We start from the raw sequence: 19832 nt of genomic DNA, 5'->3' as shown, positions 1-19832 counted from the left end.
TGTACATAACCTATAAAATCTGAATGAAGTTAATAACCGTAAATTTGAACCAAAAAATATTCAGATATGAAATTCATAACCGCGCATGCTTACAACGTACGATACATAATCGACCTCTCGAACCATCGATGTAACCTAAAGCGCAAGCGTATTATCCACAGGGGAACAGTCCATCATGGCCAAAGTAATTTTATCGGGAACATCTAGTTGACGATGAAACGACTAGAGATCTTACATCGAACTTAGCTTTTAAGCCGCAGATCGGATCGTGTCGCGACGTTCGTCGTGTTCATGATTGGGATGTTGAATCGTCCATGGTAAAGGGAACACATATAGAAAGGCAAGCACACGTACTTACTTACTGACATATCATACATACATGTATAGTATACGGTGGTCATTTCAGAGTAGCGATTTTACAGAATCGGCACGTGCATCTTTCATTTACATAGTTACTTATAGTAATGATCATTTATCCGGAATGTTTTCTCACCAGTGCCAACATGTCGCTCGGAGAACAAAGACGTAGTTTCTCGACAACCACCACTCGTGAAAATTATTCAACTCTATGAACGTAAAAGGTGTTGATTATACGAAATTATATGAAATTATTGTATTATTTAAATATTCCTCGATTATTGTTTTTGTAGTAATTGAATTTGTGATTAATTCACGATTTAAATTCTACTTACCGACGCGACCGTGATAATTGCGCTGTACGAAGTTTCAACAAATTATTATATATATTACAAACATTACAACATTATTTCAAACCGAGTTAGAATTATGAAGCAAATTCATAACTTATATCGATACGTAGAAATACGTAGATTAATCGATTATATCATTTAATCGATTGTTTCGATTGACTCGATTGATCATTCGATTTATAAATATCATGAATAATTCAAATCTAAAATCGAGCTGCTTATCGCGATGTCTTTCGTATAAAAATGATAATTATATTTTTATTTTAGTTGATTTTGAAATTGAAATTTACAAATATGTATATGTTTACAGAGTAATCATTGATGTTATAACATAACACGATTCAGTAAGGAATACTTAATGTAACTCGATAAATTTCATTCTAATAAATAAATTTACGAAAGCGAATGATTTGTAAAGATGGGTGGCGGAGAACGCAACAGAAGCATTTTCAGTTATGAAACGTTGGTTCACGCGATATCCGGCGCTGCTGTGAGTATACATCAATGAATTTTGAAAAGTTGTTAAATCTTTAGTGGTATGTAAATTAACTTTTTGGCTATGATACTTTACAGGGCGGCGTTGTTGCAATGACAATATTCTTTCCTTTAGATACAGTACGAAGCAGATTACAATGTAGGTATATTAAAAAATTATATATTTGACCTACTTATAATAATCGTTAATAAATCACATAAATAGATAAAAATCACATACTTTGTAAAGGTCATAGTAGTACGTTTGTGTACATTGGCTAAATGTATTTCAAACAATCGATAAATTTGAAAACGACAGATTTAGAATAGATATAAGTGTTTGTGACATAAAAAATTAGATTAATTTTCGCACCACTGACTGTGTATATTGCGCAAAAAATGCATTAAGTAAAATGAAGTAACATAAATGAATGCATTAAGTCTTCATGAAAGAATTCAAATTAATTGATAGATTAATATAACACTTACACAATTAATCTCAAACTGTCATGAATAATCTTGTAGTTAATCTTCTAATATACAGTATCGTGTGAGAAACGCGGTACGTCGATCAGGCTGAACGTAAACCTAGAAATAAAATAGATATTTACATACATATATTTACATATTATTATCAAAGTTTATTTTTCTTGCAGTGGAAGAAGACCGAGAATCGAAAAGTACACTTGCTACAATCCGTGATCTCGCCGCAAAGGAAGGACCGTAAGTTTTTTGTTTTGTAATACGTTTAGTGAGTCATAATTATTGAAATAAAAATTTCGTCTCATTTATGGTAACATCCTAGAGCCACCTTGTACAGGGGAATGGTACCAGTTCTTCAAAGTCTGTGTGTTAGCAACTTCGTTTATTTCTACACATTCCACGGCTTGAAAATGCTCAGAGCAAGCAAGAATCAATCAGCTGGAAATGATCTACTAGTTGCATCAATTGCAGGTATGGTATTTAACAAAAATCACTTGAAGAGTTTTTGCTTAAAAATCGTTGTTCTAGGTGTAATTAATGTTTTAACAACGACACCACTGTGGGTAGTAAATACTAGACTGAAAATGAGAGGCATCAACAACACTCAGGAAAGAAATAACCTTTACAATACCTTATATGGTACGTTTTTGCGACACCAGAATTAATAAATTGGTATCAATAAATGTTGAATGAAGTTCAATTTCTGACACGTGCACAATAAATACTGTTTACTTTTTATAAAGATATAGTCTATATCTATGTAAATAGTACGCTTAATGATGCATCTAGAAAATGACTGCAAATACTAGAAATGAATTGTTGTTAAATTAATACATTTCTATGGCACATTACCTGTTTAGATGGTCTTATATATATATGGAAATACGAAGGTTTAAAAAAGCTTTGGGCTGGGACTGTGCCGAGCTTGATGCTAGTTATGAATCCAGCCATTCAGTTTATGACTTATGAAACTATTAAAAGGAAAGTTCTCGCATCTCTACATGGTGTACCACCTGCATGGACATTCTTTGTTATTGGTGCTATAGCCAAAGCGGTTGCAACCATACTAACTTATCCATTGCAATTAGTTCAAACCAAACTGAGAGTACGTATTTACATTATTTTAATTATTTTCATAGCTTTCATAAAGACTGTACATACAGCATGATTTTAACTTTTAGCATGGTCATAAGTATCCAAACCTGCCACCAAACGCTGGGAGCTTAGAAATCCTATTTTATATATTAAAGTAAGTAATGTTTTTATAAAATGACACAAGTATAATTGTATTCAATGCGACTTCTTATTTTCAGGAAACAAGGAATAGGAGGACTATACAAAGGAATGGAAGCGAAATTATTGCAAACCATTCTCACAGCGGCGTTAATGTTTTTATCTTACGAAAAGATTTCAAGACTCGTTTTTCGCATTCTTTTACATAGACCGACGTTAAGATAACAAATTTGGAGTAATATTAGTCAGCAATCTTAATATTGTTCTCCATGTAAAGTCCTCTTTTATTGTAATAGAATAATAGTATAAAATACATATATGTAACTTATATTGTAAAAAAATATTGAAAATGCTTTCTTATTTAATATAATTTTCATAGCAATTAGAAATAAAAGAGAAAGAAGTATTTAAGGTACTTTTAAAATTTACTTTATTGCGAAATTTTATCATATACCTTAGCGATCAACGAGTTAGCATTGAAATGTTATGCAAAACTCTTTTGTTTAACCACAAACGCCAAACCACATAACAGAAAAATATCCATCACACTTCTACGTATATCCGGAAAATGTGAACTCAACCATCGAGAATACTGGCGAATCTCAAGAAAACACATTTCCGGTTTCAGTCACATTTTCGTCGTCGATCCAATCACTCCACCTCGCTTGTATCGCAGACGCGAGAAATAGAGTCGAAATGGAGCGATAAACAGGCTGAATGTGTAAATCTTGTTGATCAGAAGAGTTTGTCGTTGAAAAAAGTCGAACGCAAATCCACAAAGGCCATTCTAAGATTCTGGAATAAACTCAAGCATCGCAAAAACGCGAGAAAGAAAGTAGAACCTATTACAAATGAATCATTAGCTTCCGTGTAAGTTTCTATGTTAAAATATCAAATAAAACTCACTTTTTGAATAATTTGTAAATGCAAATTTGACCTCCGCATTTTTAGCAACCTATAATATGATATAAATAATAAGAAATGTTAATTTACTTCAGACGGAATTATAGTCATGTTGAAGAAACAATGAGCGCTAGATCGCAACGTGGGACCCACGACACGCCAACGACCAAACGATTTCGAAGCCCGCGGATCACCGTGAGAAACCGAACAGCAAAACCACAGATAACATACGATTACGATGCTGCTATCAGTCAACCGGATGTACCGAATTTACTAGATTATAAGAATATCGGTCGTGGTGTGATGGTTAGTGGAGTTCCACTTAGAAAGAAAGCTCTAAAGACTCGCTTAAAAGGACGAATTATATCAAGAAAGAATTTTCAGAAAAGATCTCAGGAAATCAAGACGAAGTCGCTGATCCAAAAGAACGCCTCACCCATCAAAACACATACACGATCACCCAGTAGGATTAATCAAAAAACGATGGCCTCTTCCAGTATCTTTGAGAAAGAAAATTATATCGGCGAAAAAGAGAATATTACCAACAATGATACCAATAACGTTGAACATTTGTCGAACTCGTTGAGGGTTTGTACATCTCTTTCCTCCCTCGGTCGTTCAGAATTTTGTTCTTGAACTTAATTTTAAAACTTATTTTGATTAAGAAAATCACTTTACTTCATTAAGGTGACATGTAAATTCGTTATATTTAGAAAAATTTAGTAGTGGACGCTAAAAACATTTCGTACAAGGATACGAAAGAGGCGATTGAGAACGATAACAATAATCAAATGACACAACAGATGAAAAACGAGACGTCAGAAGATTATGAAATTGCTAAAAAGAAATCAGCAGTTCAAGTCAAGGGCAGTAAAATTCCTCGTGCGAAGATAGCTGTTTTTCCAGTTCATACGTTTTATGAACTACATTCGGTAATGTAATACACGTAAAGATAAAAATCAAATTTGGCTAGAGATTAAACAGTAATGAATTACTTGTATGATAGACGAAAAAAGTAAAAACGAAAGAATCTCCTCACTTGAAATATTCCACGACAAACTCTCCTACTGACAAGTTAGTTAAAAAATAAGATAAAAGATAATTACATTCTATTATCAATGAACATTTATTATAATAATTAAACATGAATTTAAAGCATCGATATCTCGGAAAAAAGTATGAAAAAAAGATCATCCAGTAAAGAAGAACAAAGTATTCATAAACAAGATGTGGTTCGTTTCAACGAATTACAAAAGGATACAAGTACACGCGATAATTTTTAAAATCTATATCAAAGGGAAAATATTAATTGACTCAAAAACATTCATTTTATCTAGAACAGTTTGGAACAAAGAGGAAACTTCGACGTTAGAGGCAGATGAAGAAGCGGAGGATCGTGGATTAACATCGGCCGACGAATCCCCGGCTATTATTAGTAGTATCGATGACCCTCGCGTTTTAACAATTCTACGAAGTTTGAAACTGAACTGCCCTTGCAAATCGTGCAGCGAACACAATCCAGTTTCCACAAATCAACAGGAAGATAACAGCGATTTAAAGAGTTCGTCCCCGGAAGAAATTAGAAAGAAAAAATGGTTAAAATGATATATTTAAAATTATCTACTTGAAGCTCAGAGTATAATGATTGTCACGATAATTACATGTGATTATCAACAGGTCATTGAAATATCGAAAATACATCGAGACGACCTCAGAGGATGTGGATATTTCGTCTGATTGCAATAGCGAATACAGTAAAAAAGAAAAGAGAGGTCAACACAAAGCGAAGTATATTTTGACTCATCGTATCAAAACAAGCTCAATAGTACACGCACCACCAAAAATTACGAATCGTCGACGAACTAGTTTCTCCTTTTTTAATACCCTTTTTGACATTGTTTTCTGGCCTTATTTATTTTTGAAAACGAATCGATGAGAGCTGACTTTCTTCTTCGTTTTTGGGAAGATAATATTTAAGAAGAAATGGTATGAACAATAGATCGATAATTGAAAAGTTTCATGATTTCTTTAAATATCTTTGTAGAGATATAGATATGAAACTTCGAAGTTACCATTTATTTTATGTATTGTATACGCATTATTTTTTACGACCTAAAAAATTGTATGATCTTATTAATTAATAATATATTTCACTCTACATATAGTGTTTACAAAATATTTCAGAAAACATTTAAAATAGAGCACTTACGTATATGTTTAAGAAAATATATTTTTTATTATGTATAATAAAAATACAAATCAGAATACGCATAATTCATCGAGTCTCACAATCAGCATAAAAGTCAATTATTTACAACGATTTTATATGATAAAATACAATGGTAAAACATTGCCGGTGTATTATAAAATAAAATTTTATGAAAAAATGTGAATAATGAATACAAAAAAATAAGAGATACAAATGTCTTCCACGATTTTACAACACACCGATTGCTGAAAGTATAAAAAATTATGTCAATACTTTCTTATTAAGTACTTCTCGATTGACCTACCTTTCTTTGTGGGTGTTGATATACTCCTATGAAGTTTTTTCGAAAAAAATGATAAAGTTAGCCTGTCGTAAAGATTATCAATTTCATTTACAGTGTTCTCCAAGATTCTTGTAAGAGCCTTTTCATTTTGCACCAAAGCTTTATCAGCGATCAAAGATAAGTGCAGGTAACCCCGATAAGTTAACAACGAACATCCAATTCCCGTGTAACTCCTGAAAACGATAACTCTGAAAGCTGTGGTACTTCCAATCTTTGAGATATGGTTTTTTTACTAAAACATCATATAAGAGGACAGGAAGTATATGGCATAAAAAAACTTGTAACCTGTTTGGTATCCAAAAAACGATATTTTTCAAAGGATGGCCCATTAATTTTACTTCCTGAGGACCAACTAAATTGCTAAACACCATCGTGCTGTAACTCCTAAAAATCGGTCGTAAAAATTTATCAGGCAACACAGCTGTGAGATACTTCATCACCAAAAAATTCACTTTGTAATCGGGACTCTTTCTGAGCGAATCATTTGCTCTCTTAATAGCATCAAGGCGTTCTAAAAGTTGAGAATTTTCACGTGGATCCGCAAGCTGTTTGCCGTTTATCTGCGAAATACAAAGCGGCAATATGCCAACTGAGAAATTATTTTGCAACGGAAGGTTCTCGCTCCATTCCTCGATTTTCATCGGTAGGACGACGCTTAATTTCGTTGGAACCGGTTCGTTCATCTGTAAAATTTAAATTCTCGTAGAAGTAACTATTCGCGAAGAAAATTCAAATACAGGTAAAGAATACCTAACCACTTACCCGAAGAAAGTACTTGTGTAAACTAACGGACAGAGCAGCTAATAGTACGTCTCCAAATCTTGCGCCTGTGATGCTTCTTATGTTCTGAATCTTTGTAAAGAGCCTCTGATTGCAGGCATTCTTGAAATCATCCTCGAGCCAATAAGAGATCAATTTTTCACCTGATAATTCTGCTCCATGGAGTGCGCTACGATAAAACATTTTACAATATTTTTAACGTGTTTGGAAAGAAAAGTTAGTGAACGGATAAACAAACCTTTTGTCCATGCTACGAAAAGCTTGTTGAATCAAGCAACCAGGAGCATCTATGATAATCTTCGTCATTTTTAAATAATTCTGTACCTTCTTCCAAACAATTTCCGAGAAAAAAGTATTTAATTTATCTCGTTCTCCCATTAGAAATAGTCTCGTTTCCTGTCTCAATTCTTCCAAAGTAACGTTTCGCAGGTACTCTAGTCCCTCGTTGAACCTTTTCTTTAATAATTTAACGACATGTGGAAACACCACTAAATAGATGAACGGCATGGTAGCCGACATAACATCCTTTTGAACTGTAGTGCTGTTTAAGCTGTTGTCGATGTTCAAGCAAGGATTCACAGGATTCGTCACAGGTACTGTCGCATTTGACTTCTTCGTTTTCTCGCTCTTCATTCTAAAACTCGTATGCTCCAACTGCAAGAACGTTTCTGGGACCGGTTCTTTGTCGATAATAATGTCCCTAAAGAATTTGAGGAGAGCCATACCATCGCCTAAGGAATGATGGACGCGAAACAAAATAGGAACCTTGATTTTGCTCGTCAAACGTTCCTCCATTCGTCGAAGATAATGATGACTCGACCTGGGGCAACATTTCCCAATTAAAATCTCCCAGGATGCTGTATGATTCTCCGGTAGAGGCTGATTGCAAACATTCGACAAAACCCTTTTCAAGTGACCGTTATAAATATTGTCACAGGATCCGTCGCAGTTCCCACGCTCATATTCCAACCATCTGATCCGTCCTTTCAGATCGATCTCCTCGCTCCTCTCCCAGAAATAGTAGCCGAACTTTCTCTTTCTCTTATACAATAACTTCTCGAAATACGAGCACACTATACGATTTTTTGCCAAATCTCGAAAACTCTCCAAGAAGTTGGCGTTCGAATGTCGAGCATCTTTTTCTAAGATCATAAGGATGTTGTTCACAGAAAGTGCCGATGATTGTTCTATAGCCCAAACGCAATCCGTCCCATCAAGAAGACCAGCGAATTTATCCTTCAATTGTATCCTTAGAACGATCTCTACGATTCGACGATAAAAGTACGAGCATATTAATAGTAAAATAATTAACGGAGAGAAAAGAAAGGTATAGAGCATGAAGAATGCTTCGTATATTTTCGTCATGATGTTTTATCAACTTTGCACTTGTTGAATCCTTCTGCTTCGAAAATGCGAAATCTTGTCCAGATTCTATGTTTTGTCGTTATATTTTTTATCGCACTGATCGGTTACACCTGTAAAAACGATTTAGAGGTCAACAAATTAAAGTATCGAAGATTTATTAATCGCTTAAAAAAGATCAACTTACACGAAGTCTAATAACAATCAGATAACCCTGAGTTCTCTCAGTGCTGATCAGCACCAAGTAAGACTAGTCTGAACAAAGTTGTTGCTTTTATAGTGAAGCACTTGTCATCGATCGCCGCTAACTTAATTTAATGTGTCTCTTTCATCCGGTTATTACCTTTAGAGTTGCATAATTCCGATGTTCTTAAACAGTGACCCTCATGTTCCCACCTACGATCTTCTTCTTAACCCGCTCGAACTCTGCAACTGTATGGTTTTACGGATCTTATCTTTGAAAAGTTTGCACGTAAAATCTCTCGTGAAAAATATTAACAGAGCTTACAATTTCGGGAAAATCGACTAAACGGTTTAATCAAAAGGAATAGCGCTGCTATTTCCGCTAGTTTTGTAACTGCGTTTCGCTTTCTGCAGAAGAACTCTTAAAAAAAGAATTTTCGTAAACTAGCCCATCGCTACGTCGAATTTCTCGAGCTGATAACGCATCTTTACTGACTATCGAGGATATTTCAGAATCTTTTTTAAAAGCCCCGTCGTTTGATTTCCTCAATGTATCCTAATACATAATTATTTTCAGTTCTCAAACTGTTTATTGAATATTTTCTATCTAATGTTCGCTTCTTCAAATATTTCAACCTGTAACGTTTCGATAGAACCACGTAACAAAATTTCTTGTTCATCTTTTCGTCTTTTTAAAGTCAAGTATTTTTTACAAATACTTTCCACGGATTCGTTCCGTTCAACGAGTCTATCGCCAAGTGTTAATAATTTTTGTTGAAGACTACTGATCTAGAATCGATCAATTTTAACGATAAAATTAACATAAATATGTTAAAACGTACAAAACTATGTACCTCCTGCGTTTTTTCTTTAAGAAGCAAATTTCGGGAATTAAGTTCTCGTTTTAATTGCTCGTTGCGCGTTAATAAAGCATCGTACCTTGTAAATATTTTAACATCAATTTTTTTAAACGTTTATTAATTTGTGTTATAATGTAAATAATAAATAACGTTACTTCTGATGCCAAGATCTTTGTACTTCCTTTTTCAAAGAATCTGGCAACGTAATATCGCTTCCAAGACGAATGTCAGTAACACTCTGTCGAAATAAATCTACAAACATAATGTCAATAACGTTATTGTTCCTCACGGCTTAAACATTCCCACATACTGAGCATATTTTTATTGCGTTTATTTGCTTTTCTGAGATCGTCCATCATTATTTTGCTTTTTGCTTTTAAATTTGAGTATCGTAGCCATCGCTCCGCTTCTAAGCTCCGGGTAATCATGAGACTTTCCTCCAAAGATTTTATGGTACTGCGTATATTATTTATTTTTACAATCATTGTTTGCACACGAGAATCTTCCTTATGTTCTTGATACATTTCATAATTAACATATCTAACAACTATCAATTAATTGAATACCGACATGAATGAAGAAGCATTTGAATGTTGCTACACTTGCTGTTATATTCGGGATAACATTTAAACTATCAAAAATATAAATCATCGAGTTTTCATTTTTGCTTTTTTTTTTATTAAATTACATAATTTAAATAATCACAGTATAACATTCAATGAGTAAAAGTATACAGAAAATATACGACATTCGTCATCACATATAGAGATTGTTACGTGAAACATGTTTCACGTGCTAACTTTTACACATTTAAAGAAAATGGAGAATAACTTCCTGCATCTATACGAATGAAGTTTTAAAGGCACAAAGATACAAAAAAAAAAAAGATATGTTTATTAATTATTTAATTATCGGACACGGTTCCGATGCATATTGTTTGAAACTTTCATGAACGTTTCTCAAATGATCGCGACACCGATCTCTGGTATCTGCTAATATGCTGAGTAAAGAAGTCCTCGAATCGCTATTTAACGTTTCATTGAAACGTTCTAGAAGTGCCATGTCTATCTGCGGTACACCGTCCAAATCTTCAGCCATTTCTTTCACTTGCATAACCCTCTTGATTAACGACTCCAGTGTTGTTCCCTTTTTCGAGTATCTGGAAATTCATTATTTACTTGTCAGTTAACTGTTTTACCGACTGGTAAAAGCGTTTCTCTTCCAAACCTAACATTTCAAAAATGGCTACCGCTTAAAAGATAATTTTCTCAAGAAAATGGTTTAAAAGACAGTCTTCAAAAGTAATATGTATTTCTTAAAACTCAATTACTATTATTTTTGGGAAGAAAACTTACGAAAAGTTTGTCTCTTCTGTGATAATCTGCATACATGTTTCGTACAATGCCAAACACTCAAGGTTGTCCCTGAGACCACGTTGTTCCAAAAATTTTTTAAAAATCTCCCTTCCACGTGGATGAGTCAGAGTTTTATGTATATTATCTGTAATCTGATCTAATTCATCGATACTTAGTCCAGAAGTACATTTTCCGATGCAGCCGATGGTTTGTCTTGGTAAAGAGGTCTGCATACTTCATTCCTCCAGTGAATGTACACTTGCTTTTCGTTACAAGTGACTAAACTCGATATAACTCATCTATATGTGATTCTACGTAATTCAAACTCATGTTATCTAACTCATATGCGATAGGTCGTACCTAATGGTATAGAGAAAAATCTATGTTATAAATCTTATAAATAATTAAATTCAGAGTATAATCTTAACATTCAAAAGACAGAGATTTATTACGAAAGATACTATCTGAAAAGAATAAATTAACAAAGAGAGATATAAGACTTAACGAAATGTAACAAAAGAAAAGATTTTGCTTAATGAATGTGTCGGGTAAACGTTTTCACAATAACACAGAAATAAGAAATTACAAAATCACCGAGGACATTATTACAGTAACAAACGTGAGTATGTGTGTTGTTATCTAAACCGACAAACCGACGTCACACAAAACTATCGCAGATTAATAAAAAGTTCCCAGTGACGGGAAAGAAAACGATAAACAATAGACTATACCTATAACTTAGTATTTTATAAAGCTGGATTTATGAAAGCAAATAATACGCTAACTATGACGAAGTACAATAGTTGAATTAATATCTTTAAAAATAATCGGCTAATGTAGCAAAATAATTGGTAAATATTTAATCGTGAAATTTGAGCATGTCATTTTGTGATTCATAAATAAAGTTGCTTCAAAAATTTCTACGCTATTAATTTACCATTAAACTACAAATTTTTGAACATTTGTCAATTTACTATGAATATTTATCGTCTGTATTACTATTAATTATCAGTTCAATTCTCGATTTACAAAGAAGCACATGACATTTCAGTTATACATACATGTACACAAACATAATCGAAGAGCGGTATTGCTCTCTCGCTTCGCTTAGGAGAACTCAAACAGAACAGTATTGATCGCAATTTTAAAGAAACCGGATTCACAGTGGCTGATTGTCTTAATCGCAAGGGTTGCTTCCAAGGAATGAAACAACGTTACAGTTGATGTTCATAACCTTTCATAACCAAATTGCTCAATTCTTTGTCGTAACACTTATTCATTCACTTATTTGTTTACACAAGTTTACTCCAAAACTTATAACAATATTAATACTTCTCCCTTAAAAGTAGAATTAACACATAGTTATTAACAAAACTACATTACCTAAGTTAATTGAGGTCTGAATGTTGGAACACTCAAAATATTTGCGAATAAATATTTGTAATTATATACAGATTCGTAACATTAACAGTACGTACTACGTAGGTAGATATTATTTCTGAACGAGACGAGAATTTACCCCACGATGCTATTCTCGTGACGCCACGCCACAGACTGACGTGTGATTTGCCTGATGCCGAAAATACACTTGTCAAAGTTAAATATATCTGCTAACAGTAAAAATATACATACAATGTATTAAAGATATTACATAGTAATAATGTTATTTCTAATCACAAATCTCGCAAAAATTTTTATCAGATATTTCCTATATTTATATATATATATATTTTTTTAAGAAAAGTAATATTTAATATTAAAATAAAATTACTTTTATATCTAAATGTAAGTGCTACACTTTTCTAATGTATGTCAATATAATTAAAGTATATTACAATTTATAAAAGGTTCCGACGTTGCTCTGATGTCTAACTAAATTCGTTCTACATACCAGATATGGTCTTTGTTATTCAAAGCACTGTCTCTGAAACAACTCGTTATTCTGAATGCAGAACACATATACTTGACGACATTACTCGGCAGCAAATACTTGAAATGCGTTACGTAAAAATTGAGTTGAAATAATTTTTTATTATAGTGTTTAAATTAATCTATATCTTTTTATATGAAAAAGAGGGGCATAGTGGTAGGAGAAAGGAAGGTATGGTCATTGCCATACGCAGACGATATTATGCTACAGGCGGATAGAGAGGAGGAGCTAAAGGAAATGCTAAAGAGATTCGAAAATTTTTTAAAAGAAACCGAATTGGAACAGAGCACGGAAAAGACTAAAATAATAGTTTTTGAAAAAAGAGAGAACAAGAGGAGACAAAGAAAATGGAAATGGGGAGAGCGAGAATTAGAAGAAGTGGACGACATAAGATACCTAGGATACATAGTACAGAAAAACGGCAGTGATGAGAAACACATACAAAACAGGAAAAAGAGAGCAACAATAGTAATGGAGAAAACATGGAGCGTGGGAGAAAGAATTTTCAAACAAGACTACAAGAGGAGAATGAAAATGTTTGGAGCAGAGGTATGGGGATGAAACATGGAAGAAAGGCTGGATAGAATACAAAGATGATATGTGAAATGGATCTTAGGTTTAGATATGACAACACCGAATTATATATTGATAGAAGAATGCAAGCTAACAGAAATCAAAGAAAAAGCATTAAGAAGAGCAAAAAAGTATGAAGGGAAAGCCATAGAGTCAAAAAATAATAATGATAATAACATATAATGATAAAATAATAATAATATGGTTAAATATGTATTGGTATCACTTATCTTTATGTACTGTGAAATCGTAATTGTTTATTTGCTTATGTGTTACAATTCAAAATTGCCGCGGAAAAATACGCGGGAAAATACAACAGATTCCACAGCACAGGAATGTATAGCAAAGATTAAATTAAAAAATATCAATATATAATAATTACAATATTGCTAATTATTATATACTTGTAATTGTAAATTTCCTGAATTGATGAATTTCCTGATCCTGATGAAGAATTTAATTTAGTTCACGAACAAGTATATAAAAGTTTTAAAAGAAATTGGAGGCAATATGAATTATAACCTCGTTGCGATGAACTCGTATATTTATATAAATGATTCAACAATTTATTTACCAAAAATAAAAAATTTTGTTTAGTAGTTGAATGTATTAATAAATGAAATACTATCTTGTTATGTAATATTTTTGTTTATTAATGTAATCAGAAGAAGTTATTTAAAATCATAAAATTAATAAATGAATGTGATTACGAGTTTAGATTACTTTTAGAACTTGAAAAGAATAAAAAAGTAAAGTCTCAATAAACTGAGAATTTACAAGAAAAACAGAAAGAAAAAGATAAATAAAATACTTGGACATTATATATATATATAAAGAATTAAATACTTCCACATCTATAAATACAATGAATTATATGTATATTCCCAATAACACTGCTAGGAAAAATATTGAATGCAATGACAATTTTGATACAGATATTACAAAAAAAAGGAATTGTACTGAATTAAATATGTATTTTCATGTAGATTAAAACATTCATATGTATGATAAATTATTATATTTAAATTATAGCTGATACCCAAGAACCAAAAGATAAGAAACCACAATGAAATAAATCTGATGAAATCATCATGATAGTAGATGTTAAAAGAAAATATGCTAAATTTTATACTTAAAGGTAGTAAAAGATACATATTATTTGCTTCATAATTTTATTTAGCAGCAGAGACTCAATATCATTGAGAGTTTACTCTTGGGATCTTATAGCTCTGATTAGACCACATGATGCACAATGTATTTATATGAAAGTAAAAAATAATGAACAGAATAAAATAAAAACAAATACACATTCAGTTTATTGTCAATACTACATAGCCAACTTAAACTAAGACTGAAAGTGGTAAAATTATAAGTGACTTAAAAACACATATTATCTCTTGTTTCAACATATACTACGATAACTTTAAGGATATGAATAATGTATAAGTAATGTGTAATATAAGATTTTCAAATCTTTTTGTAGATAATATGGAATGTGTGCCAATTGTGAAACTCCCTGCCTTTTTATTACAAAATTTGCTAGAAATAATGAACGAAGTTGATAAACATAGATCTATATCTTACATAGAGCTACTTTCAGATGAAAGTTTAAATAGATACTTATATTGGAATAAAATTTTGGGATAAAATAGTATTTGATCGAAATTATGTTAATAACAAAAAAAAATTAAATTTTACATTCAGAAATAGAAAGTTTATGGGAGAAAAAGCTTTTCAGGAAGTAAATAGTAAAAGTTTATAAAACCTTATTTATAAAACCTTAATAAAATACCATAAAATGTCAACAAGATCTATTCAAAATAAAAATAAAAATATTACAAATCATAATGTTACAACCAATTCAATAACATTAAATCTTATTGTCGAAACATGCAATGATGCAGTTAGCAAAGCTAATGTTACAGAACAATCCAAAAATCTGCAAATGTAAATAAAAGAAACAGTAATAACTTTCTTTTATATTATTTAATTCTTCTTTAATATAAATATTATAAAAACAATGAAAATTATAGAGATATAAGAATTTCTTTGAAAGAATTATTACAATCAATATAAACACAAAAGATCATAAAGACTCAATTAATTCACATCAAATAAAGAATCGATCAATTCATTTTTTTTTAACTTTTTAACAAAAAATTGTTTATGATATAAACCCAAAGAAGATTTTTGTAATACAGTTCGCCGAAATGTTAAAATGAAACACCTTTAAATTGTAATATATTCTATTATTGTTGTTATGTTATTGTTATATTATTGTTATATAATTTTGGTGTTAAGGTGCCGAAATTTATAACTCACCTAAGTAACTATATAGTAATATATTTCACACATTTTAGCATAATACATATTTTTATGTTTTTTTTATATACTTTTTATATATTTTTACTTATTTCTACAATTGTACATATTATTAATACCTATATAGAAAAATAAAAAATTGTAATATATAACTGATGCTATTGTAAATTTATTTTACCATTATATTTATACATACTATATATAAATTACATAGAAATTAGTGTTGGAAAATGATTGAAAATGACATATAGGTACAGTAAGAGGGCTCTTAGATCGAATGATATACGAATAAGTTGGTTATGTTTATATGTAATTACAAACATACGAATAAACTAAATCATTTAAAAAGTATAATTAGTTTCATATTTTGAATAATTAATGTAAAAATATTTTATTACATAAAAGCGTAAGTATTTAATATACATAGAATCTAATACTAAAAATATTACATTTAATTTATTAGATTTGCACAGCTCTCCACAATAAATATTAGTAAATAGTACCACATGCTTGTTTTTATTATCTATTATACAAAATAAAAATATATTTTTCAGGAAATCTTTTCATCTTCTAAATAAATAAAATAAAATCCATAATACAGGAGTTTCTAACAAAGATGTACGTCCAAAAGCGAAAAGAGAGTAACTTTCATAATCATAATTATAACCAAAAAAGACGTAAACAATTTAATTTGGAACCAGGTATAAAAGGTTTCTTATGCACATGCAATTTTTTTGAAAAAGAATGTGTACGCGATGCTTATAAATTACTTAATGAATTTGCTGATGAAATTTATGGACCAGTTACCACAAAGGTACAGTGAAATTCAGCAATAATATAAACACATGTAGTAATATAAGAGTGTCAAACTTTTTTAAATTCAAGGACTTCGATAATGATAATTCCAAAGAAAAATCCGAGAAAGATGATTCTGTGAATGAGACAAAGAATATTGATAACGAAGATGATATTTCAGTTGCATTAAACAAACAAATTAATGAATTAAAAGCAGAATATTCAAAGACAATAAATGCCAGAAGATTCCAGGTGAATTTATCAGATATATTTGTCTTCGAAAGACTTTAGATATTTATAATTTTTTTATTAGGTAGTTGATACTGGTGTGAAGAATGTAATTTTTATAAAAAGTACTTTGACAAATCCATTAGAATTAGTTACTAAAATTATTAGTGAATTGGATAACACAAAACAGCAACGCACAAGATTTTTATTAAGATTACTTCCAATTGAAGTTATCTGTAAAGCAAATATGAATGACATTAAATCTAAAGCAGATGTAATGCTTGAAAAATATTTTGCACAGGAACCAAAAACATTTAGTATTGTATTCAAGTAGGTCTTTTAATCTACAAATTGTTTATAATTTTATTGAACTTTTAATATAAATATCAATCTAATTTTATTATAGACGCCATAGTAACAATAATATACACAGAGATGAAGTAGTCAAAGACTTAGCAGAAATAATAAACAAAAAGAATCCTGGAAATAAAACAGATTTGAAAAACCCAGAACTTGCTATAATTGTTGAAATGATACGTGGTTTTTGTCTTATGTCTATTGCTCCAAATTACTATAAATTTAAAAAATATAATTTACTAGAAATATGTAACACCAAAGAACCCACAAATACCATAAAACAGAAGGAAGAAAATGCTTCCATCGAGGAAAAGAAAATGACAAACCCTGATAAAAGAAATATAACAGAAGACAAACATTTAACAACAGAAATAATTCATGACAACGCAGAATCAAAAAATTAAATACGTAAATAATGTTAATATTACTTTATAAATCTATTATTATCTTATTCCTACTAATAAAAAGGAAGTGCTACATTGTATGTATTAGTGATATTTTATATTGTTTGTAAAATGTAAGTAATTTTTTGTAAAAGTTATAAGTTTATGTCTTATATAAATCAAAAAATAATACATAATATATATTTATAAATACATATATGTAATATGTAATATCGATATAAATAAATGCATTGAATAGTAAGTTTTCATTTTTCATGATTAAATGTACATGTACATATGCAAATGTGCACAGCGAAAATTACTATAAAGAAAAAAACATTTTTAAATTTAAGTTAAAAAATTATTCTACATAACTATATGAATAGTTTATAACAAAAGAAATTTTATAAGGTCCCATGGTGTAATGGTTAGCACTCTGGACTCTGAATCCAGCGATCCGAGTTCAAATCTCGGTGGGACCTTTGTATTTCCTTTTTTTGTCATGAATGTATATTTACATATTCTTATACATTAAACAATAATGTACTCATCCTACTTACCTTTTTCATTCATTAATAAATTGTATGTTACATAAAATTAATAACAGAAAATATAAAAATGGCAAATTAGATTTAATGCAAAAGAACATTTGAAGATTTATTAACAAAATAATGCATGTAATTAAATTAGTCATATTTATTATTATTGATTTCTGTAATCTTAATAGTTAATTTTGTATGCAGTTAAGAAAAAATAGTTTAATTTGTTAAAAGATGTATGTATCTATGTTACTTAGCTAGATAAATTGCACAGGCGCCTTTAGGAATAATGCACTTATTGATGCATTTCCAACAACCATTAGTCGCTTTTGAAGATATTAGCTTCATAAAATAATGTTGTGAGTCGTGACTACTAGACATTCTTGTTTCAAAATTGTTATTTAGATTGCCATTAGACGGCGAATTAAACAGTTATAGCATACGAGTAACAAATATGTCAGCACGAAAAAACGTTCAAGCTGGATTCCAACCGGTACCTAAGAATCACTTACATTTTATTTTACAAACATAAATCTAACCTATTTTGCGTTATAGGACTCTGATGTTTATATTACGTACGAAGATCAACAAAAAATTAATAAATTTGCAAGGCAGAATGCTAAAATGGATGACTTAAAGGAAGAATTAAAAGTTAAACAGGTATTAACTAATCTAGTGCTAGTCCTTACCTCATACCTCTTGTAACCTTATTTGGACATGTATAATTTTATATATACTGTACTGTCTTTTATAGAATGAATTAAAGAACTTAGAAGATGCTTGTGATGAAATAGTTCTTTTGGATGAAGATGCAAAAATTCCATATTACATTGGTGAAGTTTTTATTTATGAAGACTTAGAAAAAACACAGGTACATAATTCTCAATAGCGCACTTAGTGTTCTTGAAGACAAGTATTGCTATTATTTTCATACAAAATGATAAAATATTTAATATTCTTCCTGTTGTTCATGATTTTAGAATTACTTAGATGAGATTAAAGAAAAGAAGAAAAAGGAAATCTTTAATTTGGAAAGTAAATGTGTCGATTTGAAGAATATTATAACCGAGTTAAAAACACAACTATATGCAAAATTTGGTAGCCGTATAAATTTAGAAGCAGAGGAGGATTAATCTAGTCAAATATCCATATAATTTTTTTATAATGTGAAATAAACTTTTTATACTATTATGGTCTCATGTCTTCTAATGAATATAATATATATTATGTTATAAATTTATGCATTTTTCATGTCATACATGTTGATTAATTGTTGTTATGTGATAAGCTCCTAATAAATTAATCATAATTCTTTCATGTAATATTTCTTAAAGTTGTTTTTACCTTTCTGATGATATTAAATTCATTGCCATAGTGTCCAAATATTATATTTTATTAGATATATTAAACATTAACTATTGTTTATATAAATATTAGTTTATATAAATAAACTATAATCATGTATATCTCATGTATATATATATATATATGTATATCTAATTAAAGACTGTATTTAAACTTCAACGCTCTAGCAGCTTCATATCTGGATTGATGCCAAATTGTTCTCATTATAAAATGCTCATGCAATATGACTGAAAAAAAAACGATTTCTAACACCTATATTGTTTAAATAACTGTAAACTTTAGATTTTTTGCGTTTTTTCTTGCTAATATGTAATATTTTAATTATGTTAAACGTAACTATTTTTGCAAATTGTACTTAATAAATGTAAATGTAACGACATTAACTTAAAAGATACCAGCCAAGGATGATGAAATAAAAAAATTGAAATGTATATTACAAAATATA

The 19832-nt window shown here is 30.3% G+C and overlaps 8 protein-coding genes and 1 non-coding gene across 15 annotated transcripts; 6 read left to right on the top strand and 3 right to left on the bottom strand.

Moving 5' to 3' along the window:
- Nucleotides 1-158: 158 nt before the first annotated feature.
- PMP34 (Peroxisomal Membrane Protein 34) lies at nt 159-3328 on the top strand. 3 transcript variants are annotated; one of them, XM_076620699.1, is made up of 9 exons: nt 159-340; nt 497-581; nt 1021-1200; nt 1284-1344; nt 1841-1907; nt 1990-2306; nt 2528-2772; nt 2849-2916; nt 2981-3328. In XM_076620699.1, the coding sequence occupies exons 3-9, from the start codon at nt 1129-1131 to the stop codon at nt 3123-3125; spliced, it is 975 nt and encodes a 324-aa protein (XP_076476814.1). In that variant the 5' UTR covers nt 159-340; nt 497-581; nt 1021-1128; the 3' UTR covers nt 3126-3328. The 3 variants fall into 3 exon arrangements, with proteins under 3 accessions (XP_076476814.1, XP_076476822.1, XP_033183195.1); XM_033327304.2 differs by lacking the exon at nt 159-340 and having other exon boundaries at nt 423-581; nt 1990-2138; nt 2196-2306; XM_076620707.1 differs by lacking the exon at nt 497-581.
- Nucleotides 3329-3468: 140 nt separating this feature from the next.
- Nucleotides 3469-4745, top strand: LOC117153341 (uncharacterized). The gene is made up of 3 exons (XM_076620737.1): nt 3469-3770; nt 3899-4391; nt 4556-4745. Exons 2-3 carry the CDS (start codon nt 3927-3929, stop codon nt 4742-4744), a joined length of 654 nt encoding a protein of 217 aa, XP_076476852.1. The 5' UTR covers nt 3469-3770; nt 3899-3926; the 3' UTR covers nt 4745.
- A 232-nt stretch (nt 4746-4977) lies between these two features.
- On the top strand, nt 4978-5739 carry LOC143303018 (uncharacterized). Of its 2 annotated transcripts, XM_076620728.1 has the most exons (3): nt 4978-5066; nt 5146-5398; nt 5481-5739. In XM_076620728.1, exons 1-3 carry the CDS (start codon nt 4982-4984, stop codon nt 5737-5739), a joined length of 597 nt encoding a protein of 198 aa, XP_076476843.1. In that variant the 5' UTR covers nt 4978-4981. The 2 variants fall into 2 exon arrangements, with proteins under 2 accessions (XP_076476843.1, XP_076476839.1); XM_076620724.1 differs by having other exon boundaries at nt 5031-5398.
- Nucleotides 5740-5837: 98 nt separating this feature from the next.
- LOC117153336 (uncharacterized) lies at nt 5838-8730 on the bottom strand. 3 transcript variants are annotated; one of them, XM_076620691.1, is made up of 6 exons: nt 8685-8730; nt 7374-8610; nt 7118-7304; nt 6641-7038; nt 6317-6528; nt 5838-5915 (listed from the first exon to the last, which is right to left on the bottom strand). In XM_076620691.1, the coding sequence occupies exons 2-6, from the start codon at nt 8498-8500 to the stop codon at nt 5902-5904; spliced, it is 1938 nt and encodes a 645-aa protein (XP_076476806.1). In that variant the 5' UTR covers nt 8501-8610; nt 8685-8730; the 3' UTR covers nt 5838-5901. The 3 variants fall into 3 exon arrangements, 2 of the variants coding, with proteins under 2 accessions (XP_076476806.1, XP_033183192.2); XM_033327301.2 differs by lacking the exon at nt 5838-5915 and adding an exon at nt 6016-6257; XR_013058974.1 differs by lacking the exon at nt 5838-5915 and having other exon boundaries at nt 6392-6528; nt 6641-6739; nt 6808-7038.
- Nucleotides 8731-8933: 203 nt separating this feature from the next.
- Nucleotides 8934-10065, bottom strand: LOC117153342 (uncharacterized). Its single transcript, XM_076620620.1, has 5 exons — nt 9851-10065; nt 9696-9792; nt 9535-9619; nt 9317-9469; nt 8934-9236 (listed from the first exon to the last, which is right to left on the bottom strand). The coding sequence occupies exons 1-5, from the start codon at nt 10062-10064 to the stop codon at nt 9063-9065; spliced, it is 723 nt and encodes a 240-aa protein (XP_076476735.1). The 5' UTR covers nt 10065; the 3' UTR covers nt 8934-9062.
- Nucleotides 10066-10195: 130 nt separating this feature from the next.
- LOC117153339 (uncharacterized) lies at nt 10196-12502 on the bottom strand. 2 transcript variants are annotated; one of them, XM_033327305.2, is made up of 4 exons: nt 12374-12502; nt 11957-12233; nt 10896-11255; nt 10196-10699 (listed from the first exon to the last, which is right to left on the bottom strand). In XM_033327305.2, the coding sequence occupies exons 3-4, from the start codon at nt 11126-11128 to the stop codon at nt 10441-10443; spliced, it is 492 nt and encodes a 163-aa protein (XP_033183196.1). In that variant the 5' UTR covers nt 11129-11255; nt 11957-12233; nt 12374-12502; the 3' UTR covers nt 10196-10440. The 2 variants fall into 2 exon arrangements, with proteins under 2 accessions (XP_033183196.1, XP_076476737.1); XM_076620622.1 differs by lacking the exon at nt 11957-12233 and having other exon boundaries at nt 12279-12475.
- Nucleotides 12503-15968: 3466 nt separating this feature from the next.
- On the top strand, nt 15969-17745 carry LOC117153656 (THUMP domain-containing protein 1). Its single transcript, XM_033327912.2, has 5 exons — nt 15969-16126; nt 16275-16534; nt 16606-16767; nt 16829-17073; nt 17150-17745. The coding sequence occupies exons 2-5, from the start codon at nt 16337-16339 to the stop codon at nt 17502-17504; spliced, it is 960 nt and encodes a 319-aa protein (XP_033183803.1). The 5' UTR covers nt 15969-16126; nt 16275-16336; the 3' UTR covers nt 17505-17745.
- A 148-nt stretch (nt 17746-17893) lies between these two features.
- On the top strand, nt 17894-17965 carry TRNAQ-CUG (transfer RNA glutamine (anticodon CUG)). Its single transcript has one exon. It is a non-coding gene; the product is annotated as a tRNA-Gln (tRNA).
- A 379-nt stretch (nt 17966-18344) lies between these two features.
- On the top strand, nt 18345-19344 carry Pfdn4 (prefoldin subunit 4). Its single transcript, XM_033327921.2, has 4 exons — nt 18345-18515; nt 18578-18682; nt 18777-18893; nt 19003-19344. The coding sequence occupies exons 1-4, from the start codon at nt 18477-18479 to the stop codon at nt 19153-19155; spliced, it is 414 nt and encodes a 137-aa protein (XP_033183812.1). The 5' UTR covers nt 18345-18476; the 3' UTR covers nt 19156-19344.
- Nucleotides 19345-19832: the final 488 nt, after the last annotated feature.

This window comes from Bombus vancouverensis, chromosome 1, assembly GCF_051014615.1.
Source record: "Bombus vancouverensis nearcticus chromosome 1, iyBomVanc1_principal, whole genome shotgun sequence".
Taxonomy (NCBI): domain Eukaryota; kingdom Metazoa; phylum Arthropoda; class Insecta; order Hymenoptera; family Apidae; genus Bombus; species Bombus vancouverensis.
Note: the sequence above shows the minus strand (reverse complement) of the source record. Positions and strands in the feature narration are given on the sequence as shown.

What these genes read in the sequence shown, in the direction of transcription:
- PMP34 (XM_076620707.1), top strand. Translation starts at nt 1,129, where the DNA reads ATGGGTGGCGGAGAACGCAACAGAAGCATTTTCAGTTATGAAACGTTG. An exon ending in CCTTTACAATACCTTATATG is followed by an intron (nt 2,307 to 2,527) that starts GTACGTTTTTGC and finishes TTACCTGTTTAG; the next exon opens with ATGGTCTTATATATATATGG. An exon ending in TAGTTCAAACCAAACTGAGA is followed by an intron (nt 2,773 to 2,848) that starts GTACGTATTTAC and finishes TTTAACTTTTAG; the next exon opens with CATGGTCATAAGTATCCAAA.
- LOC117153341 (XM_076620737.1), top strand. Translation starts at nt 3,927, where the DNA reads ATGAGCGCTAGATCGCAACGTGGGACCCACGACACGCCAACGACCAAA. An exon ending in ATTTGTCGAACTCGTTGAGG is followed by an intron (nt 4,392 to 4,555) that starts GTTTGTACATCT and finishes ATTTCGTACAAG; the next exon opens with GATACGAAAGAGGCGATTGA.
- LOC143303018 (XM_076620724.1), top strand. Translation starts at nt 5,031, where the DNA reads ATGTGGTTCGTTTCAACGAATTACAAAAGGATACAAGTACACGCGATA. An exon ending in GAAATTAGAAAGAAAAAATG is followed by an intron (nt 5,399 to 5,480) that starts GTTAAAATGATA and finishes GATTATCAACAG; the next exon opens with GTCATTGAAATATCGAAAAT.
- LOC117153336 (XM_033327301.2), bottom strand. Translation starts at nt 8,500, where the DNA reads ATGACGAAAATATACGAAGCATTCTTCATGCTCTATACCTTTCTTTTC. An exon ending in TACACAAGTACTTTCTTCGG is followed by an intron (nt 7,039 to 7,117) that starts GTAAGTGGTTAG and finishes TAAATTTTACAG; the next exon opens with ATGAACGAACCGGTTCCAAC. An exon ending in GTTTTTTGGATACCAAACAG is followed by an intron (nt 6,529 to 6,640) that starts GTTACAAGTTTT and finishes TATCGTTTTCAG; the next exon opens with GAGTTACACGGGAATTGGAT.
- LOC117153342 (XM_076620620.1), bottom strand. Translation starts at nt 10,064, where the DNA reads ATGTATCAAGAACATAAGGAAGATTCTCGTGTGCAAACAATGATTGTA. An exon ending in ACGCAATAAAAATATGCTCA is followed by an intron (nt 9,793 to 9,850) that starts GTATGTGGGAAT and finishes TTATGTTTGTAG; the next exon opens with ATTTATTTCGACAGAGTGTT. An exon ending in GTTCTATCGAAACGTTACAG is followed by an intron (nt 9,237 to 9,316) that starts GTTGAAATATTT and finishes ATTATGTATTAG; the next exon opens with GATACATTGAGGAAATCAAA.
- LOC117153339 (XM_033327305.2), bottom strand. Translation starts at nt 11,128, where the DNA reads ATGCAGACCTCTTTACCAAGACAAACCATCGGCTGCATCGGAAAATGT. An exon ending in ACAGAAGAGACAAACTTTTC is followed by an intron (nt 10,700 to 10,895) that starts GTAAGTTTTCTT and finishes ATGAATTTCCAG; the next exon opens with ATACTCGAAAAAGGGAACAA.
- LOC117153656 (XM_033327912.2), top strand. Translation starts at nt 16,337, where the DNA reads ATGTACGTCCAAAAGCGAAAAGAGAGTAACTTTCATAATCATAATTAT. An exon ending in ATGGACCAGTTACCACAAAG is followed by an intron (nt 16,535 to 16,605) that starts GTACAGTGAAAT and finishes TTTAAATTCAAG; the next exon opens with GACTTCGATAATGATAATTC. An exon ending in TAAATGCCAGAAGATTCCAG is followed by an intron (nt 16,768 to 16,828) that starts GTGAATTTATCA and finishes TTTTTTTATTAG; the next exon opens with GTAGTTGATACTGGTGTGAA.
- Pfdn4 (XM_033327921.2), top strand. Translation starts at nt 18,477, where the DNA reads ATGTCAGCACGAAAAAACGTTCAAGCTGGATTCCAACCG. An exon ending in AAGAATTAAAAGTTAAACAG is followed by an intron (nt 18,683 to 18,776) that starts GTATTAACTAAT and finishes TGTCTTTTATAG; the next exon opens with AATGAATTAAAGAACTTAGA. An exon ending in AAGACTTAGAAAAAACACAG is followed by an intron (nt 18,894 to 19,002) that starts GTACATAATTCT and finishes TCATGATTTTAG; the next exon opens with AATTACTTAGATGAGATTAA.